Genomic DNA, 24,834 nt, shown 5'->3' with positions numbered 1-24,834 from the left:
CATCAAGAGGGTGCCAACCTAAGTGCAGGAACACAAAAATATGTAAGAATTAAAGATTTTAAAAAAAAAGGGAAAGAAAAGTGAGAGGCTTGATATAAACCTTAGCCTGCCTGCAAAGTTCTATGAACCATGAACATTAATTCCATAATACTTTTTTTTTTTTCAAGATTTCTTTTAATGAAGATATTTACAAACTCTATTCAACAAGCTTGTAAAAATTTCCCATCTTCATTGAACAATATATTTACATCAATAACCATTTTATGCTTCTCAGACTTTTTGTCACCTGTCTAGGGTCAACCAGCTTAAAAATTCAACAAAGAATTGAGAAGAAGATCCACATCAAATAAACATGTTTCAACTGTACAAGAAATTTGTCCCATTTACACTTCATAAATGCTTCTCATACATATATAATGCTCCAAAATCTTCTTCATCAATACTCCCTTCAAGCCATAGAACAGTCGCAGCCCACCATGCTCATTAGAGGGCTTAAATTTTGATTTCTATGATACAAAAATCCTCCGAATTGTCCTTGCAACAATGCGAGAAATCACCCTTCCAGCCAGATCAGCTGGCATACGAGCTAGCAACTGTTGAGATTCTGGTGGCAGCTGCCAAATATATTATAAAAAAGTATAATCAGCAAGAACTTAAATAGAGACTCAGATGCGCAAAACAGCAGCAGAAGGGGCTCGAGCAAATGGAATTAATGAAGAAAATTTGACGATAGGAAAATGTCAAGCATATGTTTCATGTATTAGTTAATGGATAACACATACTAATAACTCCACAGAACAGATTAGGAACTCCAGAAGAATTCAGTGGGCACAAATCTAAACAGGTATTTTCTATACAACAATAAGATTCTATTGAGATAAGCACCGCATGTTAAAAGCTAAACTGATCAATTGAACGTGCATAAAGTAAAGCAGACATGGTCATCAAAATGTTCACTGCATCAACATATGGTGTTTTGAGGACACTGATTTGACACAGGTTGACAGAAAACCCAATGCGCATGTAGTGCAAACACACATGCATGCGCCATTATTGTCAACGAATTTGGTGACTTTTTAATTTAATAATTTAATTTAAATTTACTCATGGAATTATGAAAATAATTTTGCCCTGTGAACTGAAAGTTCCTCTATCTGCTGAGTTGCTAGTTAAAATTTTGAACCTTTCAGATAATAAGTGGACCCCATTAATGCAGTCAATATTTTTGTTTTAAAAATTTTAAAATATTTTTGAAAGAATCTCGAGTTTTACCATGTTTACGAAAAGGCCGTCCGATATTGGATGAGGCTTGAATTCAATTGGGGAGCTAGGTATAAGATGAACTTAATGGTTGATATTTATTTATATTTTTGTGGTCTTGTGTGAGCCTTATAAAAATAGTCATTAAACTTTTTGACACCCAGGTAATAGTGAAGCATTACTCTATATTTGTGTCATAGACACACAAGTTATTTTTCTCATGCGCACCCATGTGAGTGATTGCAAGTGAATAACTGACCTTTCTTCTCTAAAGGTACTTTTTGGACAATTTTGTTTTGATATTTATCTTTCCAAAGTTAATTGTTCATAAAAATCATATTAGAAAAATTGCAACAGTTCTAGTGTTTTACTTATACCGTCCCATATTCAGAGTGATTGGTGATTTTGTCATAATTATTTTTTTTAATGACTTTCTATATGTTGCTATGATATTTCGTAGTGTTTATTAGAGTTTTTAGTTCCTTTTTTTTTTTTTTTTCTGAAATTTTCCAGTATTTTGATGAGAGATGTCTTATTCTCCTCTTTTTAGATTATTCTCTTATTGATGAGACCTGTTCTTTTTCTATAAAAAAATAAAAAATTAAACTTTTTGTGTTACTCTGTAAAATTGCTTTTCCTATTTTATGTGAAGTTCTGGTCCAATATTCTGTCTTTTTAATAATTTTATTCCCATAAAAATACATTTCATTAGACAAGAATACTGTTGGCTTTATAAATTCTCCCTAATTACGCATGCCTATTACATAACCATAACAATCTAATTTTCTTCACATATCTTTCAAAATACCAGCGCTACAAATGCTTATCAGATAACATAATATAGCTGTACATAATATGTATGTGTGCTCTGTTACAAGAACTTTGAGACAACTTCTCACCTTTGTTTGCAATGTGAATTTTCTTGGGGTGCATGGAATATGCCTTTGGCATTATGGGAGAAAGCTGGGTTTGTCCTCTCTTGGTGGAAGGCTTTTTAGAAATATCTTTGCAGGCTTTGATGGAAGTGTGGCTTTTTTTAGTATTATGGGGTTTATGGATAGAACATAATTCTTGGATATTTTCTGGAAAAAAAATTAAACCAGATGCTGGTTCAGAAAAAATTAAGTACTTGGTCTCTCTGTGGTGTATCGGTTATGGCTTTTTTAAAAGGGCAAGTTTTCAGGAGTTCCAAAGAGATTGGAGGAACATGTTGTCTTGATAATCTCTTTTTTCCTAGGGTTTTTTTTTTTCTTTCTTTTTTATATGTTTTTTGTTTAGTTTTGAAGTGTCTCAGTTTGTATCAAGAGAAATCTCTTTCTCCCTCTTGTAAATTCTTAATCTATTAATGATATCTTCTTTTGTTATATATATATATATATATAAAAGCCTGCCATTTACATCTTATTACATCATGTGGCCTTAATTCTTTTTTTAACACCCCCTCCTTTTTTTAGGGGAGCAAATCAAATGTAAATTGATCATCTACCTCTGAGACACCTAGAAGAACTACTCCCTTGCCATAAGAATCAAACTTGGATGTCTGAGATGATAGTTTGCCCTATGTAAACCTAGAACATTAAATGTTCAAGTTTGTGGAACGTGAATCAAATCATGATCTAACATGGTATAAAATGTACAGTAGGGGTGTAGTTATATAGACATTGGTGAAATGTATATATATATAAAACTAAACTGGTGTATTTAATAGAGAATGTTGAGCTATTTCCACAACTTAAAGAGATTTTTTTTTTGGGTGAATTAGATTAATAATGTTATAATGCTCCATTTTTACTAATAAAAAAAATTTAATATGGAAAATATTGGATTAAAAATTCATATCACTAGAGTTAGTTTTCCAAAACGAAAAATGGGGCATGTTTTGGAATGTTATGGGCATGCCCCAGAGCTCATCCTTATTGTTAAGCTATTTGATTTCTTGTTGTTTATCATATGATTTTAGAAAACTAACAGACAAATGATTAATAAACATTATAAATTTTAAATTTTATAATAAGTTTAGTCACAACAAAGTATTATCAGTGTGTAAAAAGGAATGAAACAAAAAACACGATAATTTGATTAATAAAAAATTAACTCAGGAATGTCCGTCCTTCACCAATGTGTTTCTTGCAGCTATGGATGTCATTACAGAAATTCCGAAACTAATTTATATGACAAGCTATCCTTCCATAAAAATCCTTTCGCACAGGTTCAAGCTGTTGGGAACAAAATGAAGATGCTGTCCATAGTTAGGGTTGATCAAAAGGTTTTTAACATCGATCCTTTCAAAACTTCTGCATATTGCCTCCTGGAATTCATGGGGACGTTTGTTCATTTATCTTGCTGAAGGAGGATTTCTTATGAGTTTTGAGGTTGCTAGGGGTGTTCTGTAACGGAGGCCGAGGCTTTGAAGCAGTGCGTTTGGGGGGGTGGGGATGTGAGGGTTGTTTCTTAAGAGTTGGTGGAGGATGGGTTGGCATGAGCTTGCGTTCAAATGGGAGGGGAAAATTCTAGTGCCTAGAGAAGGTCTTCAAAGGAGGGTGAAGACAAAATTTACGAATTCATGAGGGCGATTAGAGTGAAGGATGGCATGTTTCCTCACAGCAATGATGGACATTTTGATGGGGCATGAATTAGGTGTTGGTAATAAAAAACCCTTGTTTATGATGCGCAGAGTGTGGATTATTGTGGACCTCTTGTGTCCTACTGACAAGGAGGACCCTCTTTCAAATTTTAAACCTTGCAATTGGCTTCAAGGATCTGACAGAGCAGAGCAAGATAGATGCGGTCTTTTCAGAATGGACCGAGTAGGTTAGTTCGTAAATGGTCCAAAACAAAGAAGCCCAGCCCTCTCCAAGAGGAAAAATATAACCCTTTTGGAAAAATAGGTGATGGGCTTCAAATGGAGTTGTCTGCAGATAGACTTGGGCCCTTTTGACCACGAAGACCCAGGCTATTTCAGTGGCAAGGGGGCAGGAGTGGATCCAGTTTGTCCTCCTGTCTAGAATGTAGAAGACGTTAAGAAGGAAGGTGAACTCGTTGTTCGGGATTTAGAATCATCCCACCAAAAGGAAGCACGATTCTCCACTAAAGAATTTCATTTCAACAGCTTGGAGGAAAATAATTTCCCTATTAGCAACCCTTTCTCTCCCCTACATTCTGACTTTAGGGAGGAGCAAAGGGCTTCAGTAGAGGGACAATTAGAGAGATCGTCCCTTGACTTGGAAGATGAACTGAGCAATTTATGTTATTCTGAGAAGGGCCTGTTGATTGATCTGTTGAGAGCTGAACTTAATTTCGAAGGGGAGGATGACATGTCACAACTTTCTGGGGGTGGTCCTGAAATTGAAGTTGAGGAATTACTGGAGTAGAATGATGATCTCTTGAAGGAAGGATAGTAGCTTGGGAAAGATTGTCTTAACTTGAGCTCTAAAACTACTCAAGTAGGTGAAGATGATAATAAGCAAACTTCTGACCAGGCAAAATATTTGATTGGTAAGGGGTCTTTGTTCTTTGTTCCTAACCATATTATCAATCCAGTGGGAATCTCGGGCATTTCTTCTTTTGGGAAACCAAACTTGAGCTTTTAGATAGGGGGTTAGTATCTAGAATGGGCCTTATTGATTGGGTCTTCCTACCCTTTCAGGGTTTGGCAGGATTTTCCCTTCCTATCTTGGTAGAAGATAGAAGTAGGGGTCAGTGGTTCTGTGTATGGTCCTTATAGACCAATTCTTAAGAGTTCTTTTCGGGATGAGCTTTATTTTTTTTTTAAGTTATTGTTCCTCTAGGTGGATTGTGGATGGTTATTTTAACACAGCTTGGTTTTGGGGGAAGAGGGGAGAGGGGAGGGGGAGGGGGGATTACAAGAAGCATGAAACACTTTGACTTGCGTATTAGGGACTCTTAAGACAAAGGATGAATTTTCCATACCCTCCCAAACTATTCTTCCTACGCCAACATCTAATAACTTTCCTATTTTTCTGGAATCTAATAATGTTTCTTAGGGGCTTGTTCGCTTTATGTTTGAAAATATGTGGTTGGGTCATGATACTTTTTAGCCGTTGATGAGGAGCTCTTGGAAAGAAGTGGAGATGGGATGGGCAGGGTTTAGGTTTATGAGGAAGTTAAAGTAGCTAAAAGAGAAGTTGAAAGAATCGAATAGGGGAATGTTTGGAGATATTAGAACTACAAAGACCAATATTTTAAGTGAGTTGGATTTTTTTGGTAGGAGGGAAGAAGATGTGAGTCTCTTGAAGAGCAAGGAGGTGAAAAGGGTCACTTTGAAGAATAAGTTGGAAGATTTGACTTTTAAGGAGGTGAGAAGTTGAAGACTTAAATGCGTCAAAAATGGTGATCATAACTCTAGATTTTTTCATAGGCTAGTGAACGGGAAAATGAGGAAGAATTTGACTAGAAAGCTGGATACAGTTAGGGAGGTGATTCTCATCCTAGCCAAATTGTCTCTGAGACCACTAACCTTTATTTTAACTTGTATTTTGAGTAGGATGTTTGTAGGCCGATGATTGAGGGTAAAGAGTGGGATCCCATATATGGAGATTAGATATCTTGGTTGGAGAGGACATTCGAGGAGGAAGTGAGGGGTGTTGTGTTCGAGATGGATAAGGCTCCATGGCCAAATGGTTTTAATTTGGCATTTTTCCAAGATTGTTGGGAACTTATTAAGGGAGACTAGCTTAAATTCTTTAATGAATTTTATTGGAATGGGGTTCTAAGCAAGATTATTAATTCCACACTCATTACATTGGTTCTGAAGAAGAGTAAATCTATTAAGATTGCAGATTATAGACCCCAATAGTCTAATTTTTAGTGTGTTTAAGATTATCACTAAAGTATTAGGTGATAGGTTGAGTGCAGTGCTTGTTTAGACCATTTCTAAGGCTCAATGCATTGTGGGGGTAGACAAATTTTGGATGCCATTTTGGTAGCTAATGAGGTGGTAGAAGAAATCCGGGGGAGAAGGAAGAAGGGGTTCATTTTTAAACAGAATTTTGAGAAAGCCTATAAAAGAGTTTTTGGAGTTTCTTGGATAAAATTTTAGAGAGGAAGGAGTTTGGTGAGAGATGGTATCAGTGGATGGAGGGATGCACGTCCAATGTGTTTTTTGGATATAGTGAATGGCAAACGTAGATCTTGATTGGTGCCTTGATGAGCATTAGACAAGGTGATCCGCTCTCTTAATTTTTTTTTAGTAGCTGATGTTTTGAATAGGATGGTAGATAATGCAGTGGAGATAGGGATTTGGTGAAAGGAAGTGCGGGGAGGGAGGGCGCAGTAGACTGCGTAGTGGTTTCACACCTTCAAGGTGATGAGACCGTTTTCTTTTCAAATGACCATAGTTCTTTTTGAGGAGTATTTTAGGTCTTCTCCCACTTTTTTGAGAGGATTTTTGAGCATATGATTAACATGGGAAAAAGTGGTTTAGCTACTATTAATTTGTCAGTGAATTAGCGAGTGGTCTTCTGCTATGGGGTGTGGTTTATTGGATTGGCCTTTGTCTTCCTAGGAGTCCCATTGGGGGAAATTCTAGGCCTGGGAACTTTTGGAATTCAGTAGTAAAAAAGGTTGCTAAGCATCCAAATAGTTGGAAAGGGGCTCTTTTCTCTTTTACAGGTAGAATTACTCTTAACCAAGCTCGTCTGTCAAGTGCCTTGTCTTATTATTTGTTTATTTTAAGATCCCTACGGGGATTGCTAGAAAGATTAAGAAAACTACGAGATTTTATGTGGTCCAGGATTGGGAGCTACAGGGACTAGTCTATGAGCTGGGATGTTGTGTGTAGGTCAAAATTGGAGGGTGGTTTGGGTCTTGGAGATTTGGTGTCTAGACACACTGTTGTCCTGGATAAATGGTTTTGATAGTTTCCCCTAGAGGAATCCTCCCTTTGGCATAGTGTCATTAAATGCAAGTTTGGGCTATATGAAAATGGCTCGGTTTCCAATTTGGGATCTACATGTTCTTCGAAGTGCCTGTGAAGATCAAGGTCTTAAATTTCGATTTCGACTCAAATTTCAAAGTTCCAAAAGTACAGAAATTTCGATGGAAATTTCGATTTCGATGTCGATTTCGATTTGAAAAAATAACGTAAACTAGTAGTAAAGCATGGAATTCTTTGTGAAACTTTAGAAATGGTTAACAAACATAAAAATATAAGTTTTAAGACTAATATATTACAAATTAAATACATCTATGTTTTGTATGAGGTGGAAAAGTTGTAAAATAGTATGTGTATCAAACATGTTTGTAAGATAATGTACATTAAACATATTCCGTTAATGCAAATGAAATTCATAAATCAATTCATAAATCATTTAAATATTATTTATTATACAAATATTGATAATTTAGACATGAATGGTTAAATAAAATATTACTATAAGTTTATTTTTTCATATAATTTCAAAAGCACTTGTGATAACCTTTTGTTTCAATAAAATAAAAAAATAAATTAAAAGAGAAATTTCAGTTCACTCTTGAGGTTTCGATAAATTTCGACCAATTTTGCTAAAATTTCGAGGTTTTGATAAATTTCGGATGATTCGTTGAGATTTCGACAAAAATTATGCAAGACAAAAATCGACTGCCATTTCGATTTCGAAGGTGACGGAAATTGGAAATTTTGACGGAAATTTCGACAGTTTCGTGGAAATTTAAGACCATGGTGAAGATCTATCTCTCAAATTTCTCCCCTCGTCATTTCCCATACTAAATATGTAGTGGGAAGGGCTTTTGTATTCACTTATAGAAAGATCTTTGGCTGGGGAAAGTTGTTTTGTCCACCACTTTTCCTCATCTCTTCCATTTGAGCTCAAGCAGAATAATGTTATTTCTTATTTCGTTGTTGATTAAGGTAGTCCTTTGCTTTCTTGGTATTTTCACTTTTTGAAGATCTCTTAATGATAGAGAGATAGACTAGCCTTCCTCTTTGTTGATTTTCTTGAATAATTGTCATATTCCTTTTGAGAGCGGATTCTTGTTCTTGGTCCTTGGTTCCATTAGTGGTGTATTCATGTAAATCTTTTTGTTAATTCTTGACCCATTCTAACTCCTATTTTCATCTTTATAATACTATTGGGAAGGCCCAAGCCAACCCATCCACCCCCCTCTCCCCATTCCCCCTCCACCCCCCACCCCTCCCCCCAAAAAAAAAGGCAAAAAAAAAGTCAAGGCTTTTTATCTAGTTGGTTGTGCTTAATGGAATCAATATCAATACCAAGGAGTCAAGGACTTTGTTGATTTTAGTTGGAAAAGGGCAGGGCAGTGCTCTGGAAATGTGCATTCGTCACAGTAATTTGGGGGCTACAGCTAGAATTAAATGCACGTATTTTCTCAGGGAGGAAGTTGTTGTCTCTGCTGGTTTGGAGAAGATTCATTACATGATTTTTCTTTAGTTTGTGGGTCATGGGAACTTTAAGGGGGTGAGCTTTTTGGATATTCAGCAGAGTTTGTGATATTTGTTGGATTGTTAGTGTGAGCTGGTTTTTTGTTTGTTCTCTTCTCGTCTTTGTTTCTGCTTTGTATTTTTATTTGGTTTATCCCAGATTTTGTTAAGGATATGTCTTATTCTCCTTGTATATTCTTAATTTACCAATGAACTTCTTCTTCTGTTATCAAGGGAAAAAAAAAAAAAAAACAACAGCAATAACTTGTTGCAGATTGGAGAACATTGAAGGCACTTTGTCCAGATGTTTGTATGCTTTGTCATAATAGTTCAGAAACAGCATCTTTTCTTTTTCAACATTGAGATTTTTCTTGAAGAGTACGCAATAAGTTACTTGGTTGATTGGGAGAGTTGGGTTTGCCCAGAGTCTGTGGACGACTTTTTGGCAGTTTCATTTGAGGGTTTTGGAAGGAGAAAGGGCAAGGCAGCATCATGAAAGTGCACTTATTTTTCAGTGCTGTGGGGGTTGTGGTTAGAATGAAATGCACGTAGATTTGGGGAAGAAGTTTAAGTCTTTTGCTGGTTCAAGAGAAAACTCATTACTTGGTGTCACTTTGGTGCATTGGTTACAAGTACTTCCAAAGGGTGAGTTTCTCAGATATTCTACCGAGATTGGTGATATCTGTTGGCTTGATATGGTTTTTTCTTGGGCTGGGTGCCTTTTTTTTTTCCCAAAAAATTTCTATCTGGCCTGTCCCTTATTTTCAGTAGGGAGATGTCTTATTCTTCTTTTTCTGTATATTCCTAATCTATTAATTTCATTTCTTCTTTTTCTATCAAAATTTTTTAAAATAAAATTTAATGGTCTCTTCTAGAATGAAGTGCAAATAGATATTAGACTACACTTTAAAACTTTAACTAAAAAAGTTACAAGCTTTTGGTGTTGTTCGTGTAGATGTGCACTATACGACATTTATGTAAATAACCACAAGTATTGGATTTACAATATTAAAATAATAGTAAAAACAACATCATGTTATCAACTTGTTTAAAAAATATATAAGCTATATTCAATAATCCTAAGCTTAGATAAAATAAAAAAAATTAGCTATCATATGATTCTCATGAGATTCAGTAGTATCATGACTATATCTAAGAAAAACAACAGCGGCAATATACTACATAGATCATATTACTTAGGGCAAATATTAATTTGTATTACATAATCCCTATCAATGTGATTGAAACTATCCAGCATGTGTACTAGCTGAACATGATTTCTATGAAATTAAGAATTCAGTAATTAACAACTATGAATTAATTTAAAAAAATATTGTTCAGATTACATATTAACTTTCTTATAAACTTAAAAATTACCCTGTTTCAAAATCTTATGTGCCACACACATCAATAAATGGCATAAGACCAACTCTGAAAAAAAAGGGAATTCTAAGTATATATATATGAGCCATGGAGATCCCTCTGAATCTCTGATCCCCCTGGATCCCATGAGTGAATAGAAGTACATCTACATTAGATCTCACCTGAATCGCCCCATCTATTTTCTTGACAAGTTTGGTTTCAAACCCTAGTTCGAACAGGATCATCAGTACGCCACGCTAACATGCCTTGGATGACCCACATCTCAGGGTCAGGTGCTTATGAGCACATTGGACTACCGATGTGGCTCGGAGCCCTCAGCCCTGGCACTATGGCGTAAGTATCAGGACTATGATTTATAGCTCTGACTCATTTAATGGTTGATGAAAATTATTGCTTCCATGCTCTAGGACATGTTCTGCATCTCTTGCTAACCATATGATCAAACCATTCAGCAACTCAGATGAATGGGTGGTCCAAATAGTCTAATTGTCTAATCTTTCTTGTGTTTTCAGATACAATAATTGGTTGCTAACATATGTCACAGCATCATGCTCCTCATTTTTAATTACCTGAATGATGATTTACAGAGGGATTGAGGGCTTTTTGCCCGTTGTGACCGGGTGTTCCCAATAATAAAAAATATGAACTAGAAGTATTTTCCGTTGTAGCTGGAGATTAACTGTAAATCAGGGTTGTACTTCCAAAACAAAACCAAAAAAATAAAACTTAAATGTACCAGTTAGAAGTGTTAGTTTAAGATATAAATATCCTTCTAAATTATTTATGCATATGGATTAAGCAACAATTATTATGTTTTATGTAATTCATGATATGGATTTTGTAGGATATTTTTCAGAACAAAAGAAATCAGAGGAAGAAATGTGGAGATGAACAGGACAAGGATGAATATTACGAGGGTGAGCTTGCCTAGGCAAAGCCAAAGTTTACCAAGCACATAAATACTGCCAGACTACAATTCATACTCGTATGAAAAGAAATAATGAAAAACTCAAGGTAGAATGAAGTTATGATAGAAGAAATGAAAGCTTAAAAGAAAAATAACACCAGGTGGCTAGTCTCTCCTCCAGAAGGAAAGAAACCAATGGTGTAAATGGGTATTCAGATTGAACGTAAAGCACATGGATCAATAGAGTGACACAAATAAAGGCTTGCTGCCAAGGGCTTTGCTCAAACCTGTGGCATAGATAATGAACAAACCTTTGTCCCTGTTGCACAGATGAATATAATCCAGGTTCTTCTTTCTTGTGCTGCTACTTTGGCTTGGAAACTTCAATAATTAGATGTAAAATATGCCTTTCTCCATGGGAATGTAGAAGAGAAAGTGCATATGGAGATTCCTCCAGTATCTCCATCCTCTTCAACCAAAGGAAAGGTGCGTCTCTTTATGGGTTGCAGCAGTGCCATAAAGCCTGGTTTGGCAGATCTCAGAAAGCCATGTTGAAGTTTGGATTTGGACAAAATTGGGAAAATCATAGTATTTTCATCAAAGAAGCAGACAGTAAATTAACTGTTCTCATTGAGCATGCAGATACTATAGAGAATAACAGGCAATAAAGTGGAGGAAGCATCTGAACTCAAAACTCAGTTGGCTAAAGAATTTGACAGCAAAGACATGGGTCCACTAAATTACTTTCTAGAAATAGAAGGGATCTGATGATATTTTTTTTCTCCCAAAGGAAGAACATCCTTTATCTCATGGAGAAAACAGGAATAATAGGTTGTAAACCTGCAGATTCTCTTATTGAGGCTAAATATTGATTTAGTAGCAGTTTTAATGCCCTTATTAATAAAGAGAGCATCAAAGACTTGTTGGGAAACTCATGGCTCTCCTACACTAACCAAACCTATGCAGGTGGAGTAAACTAGTCATTTTATGCATGACCCTCATGGAACTCACTGAGAAGCTGTCTATATATTGCGGTATTTAAAGTCATATCTGGGAGTCCAGTTTTCAAAAATGGACAATTGATGATGGAGACCTTCAATGAAGAAGATTTGAGCAGATGATAAGCATCCCACATCTAGCTACTGCACATATGTAGGTGAAAATCCAGTAACTTTGTGAAGCAAGATGCAAGAAGCAGTAAGTAGTGGCTAGACCTAGTGCCTAAATCCAGCAGAGGCAGAGGGCTCAGGGAGTTTGTGAACTTAAGTTGCTTTAAACCATGTTAAAAGATACCAGAATGGTGAACAATCAACCTATGCAATTACATTGTGATAATAAAGCAGCTTTCAATATTGCAAATAATCCAGGTCAACATCACAGAGAAAGCACATTGAGATTGATACACACTTCATCAAAGAAAAATTTGATAAGAAAATTTATTTGCATTCCATTGTCAAGTCTGGGGAGCAGTTAGCTGAGATGTCAGTACTTTCCATCCAGTAGTGATAAAGAGTGGCATGAAAAGAAAAAATGTTCCTAAGAGACGAAAAGAAATTTCACCAACGTTGCCAATCAATGAACAACTCAAAATCAACAAGCCTTGTGCTGAACTAAGAGACAAAATCATTGATCCTATAACACTGTCTAAAATCACAAATTCAATACTCACTTTTGTTCATCATTCATTAATGGAATATACATTAAAAACTTATTAAAGAGACATGTTGCACCTAGATACTAGTTCCCTCCTAAGCAAAAACCTTGCTTGATTCTCAAGCAATATATTATAACATCTTCCATAAATAAAAGTTTTAAAGATGCCAAAATTAACGCTCCACTGATTAAGAAAATTATAGAAACTAAAATAAGTCCTGAGAAAAAAATAAATGGCTTTACAAATTCAGTTTCAAATTTTGGGTTGGTATGCATGTGCATCAAGTACTAATGTGCTGCTTTACCTCCAACCAAACCTAAAGACCATGATCAGGAGAAGGGAGAACATGCTATGATTAAGAACCTCATCCTACTTCATCACTCCATCTTTTCTTTATTAAGCCTATAGTTCAGTCCTCCCAAGTTAAGCAATGAATTCTCAACTTATAATCCATTAAATTTGTAAGAGACGGTAAAGGGGTGATAGTAATGCCAACCATGGATAAAACAAATAGAATAATCAGGTGAGCTTCTTGAATAGTCAAATGATGATTGGTGATAATTAGGCCGTCTTACCACAGTATAACATCTTATCTTGAATGCATTATCGAAATCTTAGACTAAAGATACTTATTTTTGCATAAGAGCCTATTCAATTCTAGGTAATGTAGGGCCTCATGAATTGTCAGTTAGGAGAGTTTATGCTTTTTAATTCTTTCCAACCTTGTAACATGGACCTGAATCTGAATCTAACAAAGGAATTCGACGCCAACTACACCAAATCTTTAAATATCCCCAAAATCCACCCTCCCCTTCAAAGAAATAAATAGAATACAAAAAAATGATAAAGAATAAACAGAAAAAGGAGCTCCTTTGACAAGAACTTGCACACAAATGTTTCAACACAAAAAATGGCCCGTATCAACTCAAACAAGATAATACAACTGCTACACCTGTTTAGTAAAGCACCAAACTCATGCACAATAACACTTACAAATGCATATGCTACAATGCATGTTTGAATACATGTTTTAAACATGCAAATGCTTCATTCTTACCCCAGGAATAATGGAAAGGATGGGTACAACTTCCTGAATAGAAGTGAGTTGATAAAGAACAAGTGATGCTTCCTCTGAGTACATTCTCTGATTCTTGTAAGGGCTAACCTCATTGACTCCCTGCAAGATGGTAATGAATAAGTTATAAGGTACAGGGGCCATTAACTTAAAAATTATAACACACTATGAATACCTCAACAAATTATCTACAAACAGAGATTAATATCAATAACTAACTAGTCAACTACATCCAATAAGGCAATAACTAACCAGTCAACCTTTCCATTAATTTTGCAAGAGACTAAAAGATCTTGTAATGCAGACAGCAAATTTTCAAAAATTCTACCGGGCCAATTCTTATGGACCTTGTAAACTAGGTTCCTGAAATATAAATTCATCCAGAGAACACAATACTCAATGAATCATATATTTACCGTTCTTAGTTCAGAAATAAGTAAAATGGGCACTGACACAGCGAACAGATGGACCTAAGAAGCACTTGATATCAACAGGTGTCATGGATACGACATGATACTAACATGGCAACAAGATAATTTTGAAAAGAATAGCATAGGACACAATGGGGGTATGTTATTTAGTGAATGTCATAAATATGTACATATACACATAGGCTTGTTTTTCCTTTAAAATGACAAATAATGAGGTACTTTTAATTTAAAATGAAATATAGGCATCATTCATGCACATTCTACAAATAAATTCCATTTCCATATGCAATTATAAATTCATTAGCTACATAATATTAGAGAATAATCAACATTAAAAAAGCTGGTCCAACAACAAAAAGACAACAGAAGGAACATAAAAATATTCTTAATAAAAGGAAGAGAGCCTAATGCAAACTATCAGTGGTGCATCACTCATCAGGCATCAGCCATCAGGTTTGCCCATGAAATCATTTTTATAAAGTAGAAAGGAAAAAGAAAAACAAAGGGTGAGAGAGGCAATCAGGCAGAAATTAGAGCGGCTGTGTTGCGGAGCCATATGCTTGATGGGCAATGGCTCATTGGTTCACCAAGAATTTTTTATTTTTTTAAAAAAGAGAAAAAGTCAAGAGGGCTGATGCTTGGTGTGTGGAGGGAGGGGTGTGTGGAGGAGAGGACATAAGACCTGCCACTGTACCAGCTAGGAAATACAGAACCAAACAACAGAAGAAGAAAAATCATCCTTTGACGATTCACTCCCTCTGGTGTATTGGTGCTCTGGCAAGTAATCTGGCCATCATTGCTGGTCCAATAGTACACACAAAGACTTAGAGGTCTGAGGTAAAGCATGCAGCAGGGCACAATCCCCGCCTCGCAGGGTGCTAGACTAGGAAACACCGACACTTCTAGAAGCCTGAAGTGTTGGTGTCCAGCACATATTGGATTTTGACACCTGCCCAACACTCCCCGACACATATCTAACACATGTTGGAAATTGTTGGAAAGTTTCCAAATTTATCCAGTCAACTCTCCTTGATTATAGCAGAAACTTTTGTAATTATGTAAATATTCTAGGATATATTCTTAGGAGATATTCTAAGAGATTTGTTAGCAATTGTCATTCTTTCCTTTTGCTATTATTTCCTTTATTATTCCTTCCTTTTAGATTATCCTTGTAGTCTATAAGACATTCAGATTGTACCTTATTTTAAAATAATAAGAAATACTAATTCAATCCTTCTCCACTTCTAGATGGTATCAGAGCTAAGTTACCAGGAGGTCCTGGGTTCCAGTCTTGTTGCCCGCATTTATTCTGTGATGTTTAAAAAAAATTATTGTGTTCCCTATCATGGGTGTTATTTATTGTGTATTTATCCTTCCACGTGCTATCAGGCTGCACGTGCGGGAGAGTGTTAAAGCTTAATATACATTGTTGGCCCATAACCTAATAGCTTAAGCTTTTAGATGGTATCAAAGCCTGGTCTTTTTTTCCTTTCGGCAGTCATAGGCTCTAAAACCTAGGCCTTATTGCCTTAACCCTGTTCAGCCTCCATTATGTCTGAAATTTCCAAAACTTCCACCATGGCCAGAGCTGAACCTACGGTCAACACCAAAACTGAAACCAAAGTAGCCCATACCGAACCCCATTCAGTCCAAATTACAAATATCCATCTCAACAAAGCCAACTTCTTGAGATGGTCTTAGTCAGTTCAAATGTATATCCGCGGGAGAGGTAAGATTGGATACATTACTAGTGAAACCGAGGCCTCTAATAGAGTAGACCCATCATATGCTATATGGGATGCTGAAAATTCGATGATTATGGCTTGGCTTGTGAATGCAATAGATGAAGATATTAGTGCTAATTACATGTGCTATCCTACTGCAAAAGAAATCTGGGATAATGTTAGTTAGATGTATTCTGACCTTAGAAATTATTCTCAAATTTATGAATTGCAACAAAAAAATTGGCAAGACCCAACAAGGGGGAGGCAGTGTGACCAAGTATTTTAGTGTCCTTAAGGGGCTGTGGCAGGACTTGGATCTATTCAATGATTATGAATGGAAGAGCCCTGATGACTGCAACTACAACAAGAAGATGGTGGAAAATGCAAGAATTTTTAAATTCTTGGCTGGACTCAATGGTGAGCTTGATTAGGTCAGGAGGAGGATTCTTAGTAGACAACCTCTAGCTCCAATCAGAGAGGTATTTTATGAAGTGAGACATGAGGATTATCGTCGGAATGTTATGCTAAAGAAAAAAGGGGTTGATGGAACAGTGGAGAACTTGGCTTTGGTTGCTACTAATCCTACTATTTTGGCTGCTGTTAATGCCTATATACAACGGTCATATCCCAATAAAAAATTAATAAGCCACGCCACACCCAAGAAACCTGCTGAAACTACATGGAAAACCAGCAAATTGGAAGAACAGCAAACCTAGACCTGGAAACAACCAAGTGATTCCTAGAGCAAATGAGGCCTAAACCAATGTTCTTAGTTCAAAGCAGATGGATCAACTTCTTCAACTGCTGAAATCCAATCCAATTTCCGGTAGTTCTATTGGTTCCTTGGCTCAAACAGGTAATATGCAAAGTGCCTATTCCAGTTCTTTATCCTTTGCACCAAGGATTATTGATTCAGGTGCATCCGACTATATGGCCAGTATATCTCAATTGTTTCAATGTTATTATCCTTGTCCGGGTAATAAAGAGGTTAGGATTGCTGATGGGAGTCTTTCATCCATTGCAAGAGTAGGTTCAATTAGAATTTTTGAGAAAAGAGAATTAAAAGATGTCCTTTATGTTGCTAAACTTACTTGCATTCTTCTGTCTATTAGTAGATTATCCCATGATTCTAATTGTCGTATCATATTCTTTGATTCTCAGTGTGAATTTCAGGGCCAAAACTCGGGGGCAATGATTGGTAGTGCTAGGATGATCGATGGCCTTTATTATCTTGATGATACAATATTTAGCAATAAACAAGCTCGGGGCTTGAGTAGTAGTACTAATTCAATCCCTGTGCGTGATCAAATGATGATTTGGCATCTTAGATTAGGGAATCCTAGTTTTTCTTATTTAAAACATTTGTTGCCTAGTTTGTTTAAAAATTTGGATTGTACTTCTCTTCATTGTGATGTTTGTCATTTATCAAAAAGTCATCGAGTTCCTTATAATTCAAAAGGCTATCGTGCATCAAAACCTTTTTTATTTGATTCATAGTGATGTTTGGGGTCCCTCTAAGGTTACTACCTTATCCAAGAAAAAATGGTTTATGACTTTTATAGATCATCATACTCGGATTTGTTGGGTATATTTGATGAATGGAAAATCTGAAGTTGAAATATTATTGAAGAATTTTTATAGTATGATCGAAAAACAATTTCACACAAAAATAAGCATACTTCGTACACATAATTGTACAAAATATTTCAACCAAGTTTTGGGAAATTTTTTGAAAGAAAGAGGGATTCAACATCAATGCACATGCCATGACACCCCACAACAAAATGGCATCATTGAAAGAAAAATATCATCATTTACTTGAGGTTGCATGGGCTATAATGTTTTCTATGCATATTCCAAAATATTTGTGGAGGGATACTATTTTAGCTGCTTAGTTACCTTATTAATAGAATGCCTACCCGTGTGCTGCAATATATCACTCTTTTGGCATGCCTAAAAAAATCCTTTCACGATAATAGGATAATTTCTAATCTGCCTCTAAAAGTATTTGGATGCACTGTTTTTGTTCATATTCCAGCTCATCTTAGATCTAAACTTGATCCTAGGGCTGAAAAATGTGCGTTTCTTGGATATGCTCCCAATAAGGGAGGGTACAACTGCTTGAATCCAAAAATAAAAAAAATTCACATTAGTATTGATGTCGTTTTTGTTGAAAATCAATCTTACTTTAACCAAACTTATCTTCACAGGGAGAAAAAGAGCTAGTGAAGATCAGTTTTGGCAAACTTCTATACCAATGCCTAATGTTTTCCTTGACATTGACATCCCTCTACAAAACATTCAAGGAACTGAAATTTTAAATAGTGAAAAAAAAGGAAATCCCAATCTGCTTGTACAAAGCATAAGGGAATCACAAACAGGGGGAAAATTGCTACAAAATAATCCCTCTTCTGAGCTTCGTGTTTATACTAGAGGCAGGTATCGTTGTAATACTAAGGATCATCCCACAATTTAAGAGCAAAATCAATCATCACTTCCAAAAACTGGTCATTTGGAAATCCCAGGTAACCCTTCAACTACACTTCCAGTTAATCAATCTACTGACCTTGATGTACTTATAGCCATTAGGAAAGGAGTTAGAACTTGTACCACGCACCCCATTGCCAAATATTTATCATACCATAGACTCTCTCACAATCATAAGGCCTTTACATCCAATATTTTTCACCTATTTGTTCTAAGGACCATTCAGGAAGCTATGGATCATCCAGATTGGAAGTTAGCAGTTCTTGAAAAGATGAATGCACTACGGAACAATAGTACTTGGGAAATTGTTGATTTACCAAAGGAAAAGAAAATTGTAGGTTGCAAGTGGGTGTTTACACTTAAATGCAAGGTTGATGGCAATATAGAGAGAGATAAGGCGAGACTCATTGCAAGAGTGTTTACACAAATATACAGAATTGACTATTAAGAAACTTTTGCTTTAGTGGCCAAGATAAGATAAACTCAATCCGAGTGTTACTCTCCTTAGCTGTACATTTTAACTGGCCCTTACACCAGTTGGATGTAAAGAATGCTTTTTTAAATGGAGATCTAGAGGATGAAGTGTTTATGGAATTACCACTAGGTTTTGAAGGTAATCTTGGAAGAGATAAGGTGTATAAATTGAAAAATCATTATATGGGCTCAAGAAATCTCCAAGAGCTTGGTTTGAACGCTTTGGGAAGGCTGTAAAGGGTCATGGTTACAGCCAAGGTCAAGCTGATGACACCATGTTCTATAAGCACTCAAGTGAAGTTCCGGTTGCCATTCTAATTGTCTATGTTGACAATATTGTTTTGACAGGTAAAGACAGCAAGGAACTTGACAAATTTAAATAGATGCTTGCTAATGAATTTGAGATTAAAGACTTGGGTGACTTGAAATATTTTCTCGATATGGAATTTGCAAGGTCAAGAAAAGGCATTTTTGTTTCACAAAGAAAATATGTGCTTGACTTGCTTGGAGAAACAAGTTTACTAGGATGTAAAGTAGCTGAGACACCTATAAAGCCTAATCTTAAACTACAACTTGCCAAGCCTAAAGAAGTAACTAATAGAGACCAGTACCAAAGATTGGTTGGAAGGCTATTTTATCTATCACATACACGTCCTGACATAGCCTTTGCTATTAGTATGGTAAGCCAATTCATGCACTCACCAGGGCCTAACCACTTTGATGCAGTTTATAGAATCTTGAGATATTTAAAGGGAACTCCAGGAAAAGGTCTATTGTTTGAAGATCATAGACATCTACAAGTTGAGGTATACACTGATGCAGATTGGGCTGGGAGTATAACCAATAAAAGATCAACTTCTGGTTATTGTGCCTTTGTTGGTGGAAATTTGGTTACATGGCGAAGCAAAAACAAAATGTGGTAGCTAGGAGTAGTGCAGAGGCAGAATTTAGAATAGTTGCTCATGGAATTTATGAAGTGTTGTGGATTAAAAAATTATTTGAAGAATTGAAAGTCACTAACCACAACCTATGAGATTGTATTGCGATAACAAATCTGCCATAGACATTGCTCACAATCCAGTTCTTCATGATAGAACAAAACATGTTGAGGTTGACAAGAATTTTATAAAGGAGAAGCTGGAACAGTGGACTGATTTGTTTACCCTATATCTCTACTATTGAACAAATAGCAGATATACTTACAAAAGGACTACCAAAGAAGCAATTTGAAAATTTGATCGGCAAGCTGGCTATGGAAGACATCTTCAAACTAGGTTGAGGGGGAGTGTTGGAAAGTTTCCAAATTTATCCCGCCAACTCTCCTTGATTATAGGAGAAATTTCTATAATTATGTAAATATTTTTAGGAGATATTCAAGGAGATTTTTTAGCAATTGTCATTCTTTCCTTTTGTTATTCTTTCTGAAAACTAAGGTGTAGTCCCAAGAGGGGGGGTGAATTGGATTTATAAATTTCTTTTAATTCTTTTCAAGAATCCTTAACCTATTTTAAGTCTTTTTAATGAATTCTTGACTTCTTATTGATTTATCAAATACACAACAAATACTTAAAACAATATTCAATCCACAACCATATACCAACAAAGTAAATCAAAACTTAAACATTCAGCCAAACCATCAACCAAAGTGTTCAACCCACCAAAATTCAATATTTAGCACTATACCGATTATTAGCTTTTGCAGCCCTGTGTATATGAAATTGATTTAAGCCCTGTGGTTAATGCAAGCCCTGTGGATAATTGATTTCTCAATATGTAGCACAACACTCTTTCCAAGAATTTAGACTTTAAATAAACTTTCAGTTAAAAAGTCTTTGGGTGTTTCACCATTCAACGTACTTCCTTACGGTTTCCGCAAAGTATTAATCAATCAACGTACTCCCTTTCAGTTTCCGCAATCCCAAAAACAAATTAAGCTTAAGTTAATTTAATATCTAATCCACGTAGTATATATGATTAAGAAATTGAAAACATCCACGCAGTTTATGTATGCTAAAAGTAAAGAGAGTAAGGGAAAGAGAGTGACACCGGGTTTTTACGAGGTTCGGCTTATCCCCAGCCTACATCCTCGCCTTTAGAAAATCACCAAAGGATTCACTAAACCAGTTCCTTTTCTGAGTGAAACAACACCGTTACACACTCCTTCAATAGGCTAGAGCCCGCCTCTCCAAGTGATACCCCTCACTCGGTCACTCCTTCAATTAGGCTAGAGCTGCACCTCTCCAAGCCATACCCCACGTTTGGTCAACGATCCAAACACCTTGAATCGTCCAAGAACTACACGAAATATAAAGTAAACACTGCGTACAAGAACACTCTCAAAATAGAGCAGATTAGTGCAAATTCAGCACTATGTACTTTAACAATTTAAATATCAATATGAAATAGAATTGAAACTCAAGTATAAGATATCACCAAGGGTTCTTTAATGATTGAGAAAACTTCAATATTAGAACCGTAGGTTGATGTTTCAGCAACAATTCAGATGATTTCTCCCAGCAAGAGTATGAGCAATAGAGAACTTTGAGAGAGATTGAGAGATTGAATGCAAAAATGTCGTGTGATTGCTTTATAATTAATTTCTTGGGATTAAGGTAGTATTTATAGACATTTTAGAATTAGTTTCCTTATTCCCCAAGTTACTTGAAGTGTCCACCAAGTTTTTATAATGTTCACATTTGAAAAACTAATTTTTAGAATTTTCCCATTGAGGTTAAAAATTTAAAATCCCGTGAAGTCAGTCGGCTGGACAGGAGGCTGACAACATTCTGTCTATTCAAAAATTAATTCCCATAAATCGTCAGTCAGCTGGCTCAACCACGTTCAAAATTGTCAGTCGGCTGGGCTTGTCAGTCGGCTGACTGATCTCAGTTCAAACTATCAGTCGGCTGGGCAGATTTATTCATTCCGGGGTTTTGTCAGTTGGCTGGCCAATCGTACTGTGTTTCTGGTCAGTCGGCTAACCAGTCCATTTTCTACAAAAACTTTCATTTTTCATTTTTTAAACCTTTTGTTATTTGAAAGACTTAAATGTGACTTGTCAAAAATATTTTCCAGGGTTTTAAAAATCTCGTCTCTAAGTCCATATTCAACCCTAAAAGAGTTTCAAAAATATTTCAAAAGATATTTAAAATATGAAGTACTTACATAAAGACTTCTAGGACTTTGAACATTCTTAACAATTGAGTCTTCATGCTTGCCTTTTCTTTGAGTTCTCTTGCTTTGTTTTCTTTTGCCTCTCTTTCTTTTCTTCAAGCTTTGATATGCTTTTAAGCTTTGTCTCATTTTCTTCAAGCTTTAAAATATCATCTTGAAATCCTTACTTTAAGCTTTATATATCATCCTTCTTTGAAGTATAAGCTTGCAATGGATCTTTGACTTTGCATTTACATGTTTGTTCCTTGTGAGTCCTAAAATATTATTACTCAACCAAATATGTTAAGTTTCTCTTGTTTGTTAGCATCAAAACAGGATGTTAAGCCTTGTAAGACCAATAATTTCCTTTATTATTCTTTCCTTTTAGATTATCCTTGTAGTCTATAAGACATTCAAATTGTACCATCTTTTAAAATAATAAGATATACTATTTCAATCCTTCTCCACTTCTAGAGAAATGAATTATTTTACTCTTATTTTTTTGGACATGACTTAGATACTTCCTGCCACTTTTTGAGTTCTGAGATGGCTTGAGGACATTTCTTGTACCAAAATGGTCCATTTTGTAGCCCCCTTTAATTTTGTTAAAAAAAAAAAAAGAGAGAAGTTGAGAGATCGAGGGTCGAGAGGTTCTTTGACATTGGACTGGTTGGACTTTGGAGCCCTAGTGCCATTGTGCTTTCCTTGTAGAGGGACTTTCCAACCCCCATAGTTGCCCCCTCTCTAAATCTGTGCCAATTTGCCACTCTGTTAGTATTTGTTTTTGTATTTTTTTTTTAGAAAAAATTCTTGATGAGCCATGCCCATTACCTACCATCAGCCATGTCCATGAGTTGTTTTCTGTTGTTGGACCAATACTATATAAATGTAGTTGATGATTGTGATTGTACAAGTGTAAGTTGTAAAATATGTAATTGATAATTTTGCATATATGGTGCTTATATCTCATTTTAAATCAAAATTAACAAAATATTTGCCATCGAAAAGAAAAAAAATGCCTAAATATATATATTTTTATATTAATTAATTAACATATCCTTGCCATATCGTACTGTCATTTTTTTTTTAAATTGTCGTATCGCCGTGTCAATATCATCATGCATCTATGTCTTATGTTAGTCTTAGAGCATGGGCATACTCCAATGATGAAATTCATAGCTCTATAGATCGGCAAGTTCTGTGGCTGTATATGTTGTTGGTTTCCAAATTCTAAACAGCTTCTTGGGATTCTCAGAGAGCGGCGATGTCAAGGAATTTTTTCTGGCTGCTGTTTTTTCTAGCATTTCCTATTTTGATCTCAAACGGTGCAGACAATCAACCTATAGTGGCACACTTGCATAAGATTATTAGATTTAGGCTTTGGTCTGGCAGCAGTTATGTACGTAGGGTTTAGCTTGGATCTTGCTCTGATACCATCTTGAAGTATTGGGTAAATTAGATGACCTCATCAGTACGATAGGTCTTTCATTCTATTTATATTATATGTCGAGTACATTACAATGACCATAACATCCTTATTAATTCATGGTTGACATAGCAATAACACATATTAATAATGCTATATGACCAAAATAACCAGTAGAACAAAATTTTCTTGAAATTGAAAATTGAGAATCAAAACCAAAAGTTGAAATTTCTATTTTAGTCCTCTAATATCTATTTTGTTGAAAATAAAGACCATTACAAGAAGGATATGATTCATAACTTTTAGAATTTTAATACCCAAGTTCAAAAAATAAAACTTGGTTATCATCTACAACATTTCACTCAACCTTTGCGTCAAAAATAGATGTATTTGCGTAATAACTCATATTTAACTGATTTATGAATTTTAAATATATTTATTAAATATGTTAAATATGCTTATTGTATGATAGATATTGTACCTATTTTATTAAAAATATTTTAGTATCAAGTTTCTCAAGTTTCAAAAAAAAAAAAAAAAAAAAAAGCTTATTACTCATTTACAACATTTCTAAAAACTGAATCAAAATTGACATCGGCATCAAAATTTTCAACTATGAAGATTCAAAATTTTAGTTGAAATCAACATTTAAAACTTTTTCTGCGACAAATCTCGAATCAGCTCACAACTCTGGCTAGTTGGTTTAGTTGTACATGCTAAATAGATTCACCATTCTTGTTTTCTAGGATACATTGTCAAACAAATGATTCAACACTTTTTTGTATCTTTTATCATATTTTTTTGTTTCTGGCTGGCCCCACTTTGGTTCCCTTTTAATGAAATTTAATTTTGCTAACAAAACAAAAATTCAATGCAGCAGCACTCTATGTTTCTACCCCAACCCCCCACCCCTTTCTTTGCAGCAACTGTTCTCTATGCTGGGGCTGCCTCTCATTGCTCTAGCCATAAGCTATGGTGGTTCCAGCTTGCAACTACAGCGCCCCCCCCCCCCCCCCCCCCCCGCCACGTGAGGCCAGAGTGCGCTCAGCAGTCAGCCCTCATTATCAAGCAGGAATAGATGGACTGCCCTAGTCTTAAAACATATATATGCTATCAAGGGAGTGCTTTCATTCCCTGGTAACTGCTTCTGTAATTGGCTATTCCTTAACAGCATCTTAAGACAACATCTTAACTGATATAGGACAGTAGAGGGAGAATAGCAAAAAAGGGGGGGAAAATATAATAGAGAGAATGCAAGGGAAGAAAGGAAGAGGGAGAGAAACATAGGATAAGAGGAGGGAGGAGAAAAAATGTGAGAATGAAAGAGAGAGATCAAGGGAGAGGATCTGAAGAAGAGAGTCATCTACAGAGAGAGAGAGAGAGAGAGAGAGATTGGTGTAGAGATAAAGCCTTGGACAAATTAAGTTAATCCTTTGCATTTATTCCTTACAGTCATGAATC

General features: G+C 35.6%; 1 protein-coding gene across 2 annotated transcripts in view; it reads right to left on the bottom strand.

Annotated features, from left to right (window-relative positions):
* Positions 1-122: 122 nt before the first annotated feature.
* LOC131161888 (uncharacterized aarF domain-containing protein kinase At1g71810, chloroplastic) overlaps positions 123-24,834 on the bottom strand; it is a 137,547-nt gene continuing 112,835 nt past the window's right edge. The window contains exons 20-22 of one of the 2 annotated variants that reach the window (XR_009138640.1): positions 13,661-13,780; positions 11,261-11,472; positions 479-614 (exon numbers count right to left, since the gene is read on the bottom strand). Coding sequence is in view for 1 of the 2 variants with exons in the window: in XM_058117903.1 (XP_057973886.1) it covers positions 507-614; positions 13,661-13,780 (228 nt within the window). In the remaining variant the exon portion in view is untranslated. Of the gene's footprint in view, positions 615-11,260; positions 11,473-13,660; positions 13,781-24,834 lie in introns of both variants that reach the window. The other variant, XM_058117903.1, reaches the window with a different exon arrangement.

The sequence above is a fragment of the Malania oleifera genome, chromosome 8 (genome assembly GCF_029873635.1).
Source record: "Malania oleifera isolate guangnan ecotype guangnan chromosome 8, ASM2987363v1, whole genome shotgun sequence".
Lineage (NCBI taxonomy): Eukaryota > Viridiplantae > Streptophyta > Magnoliopsida > Santalales > Ximeniaceae > Malania > Malania oleifera.
This window is presented reverse-complemented; position numbering and strand designations above follow the sequence as displayed.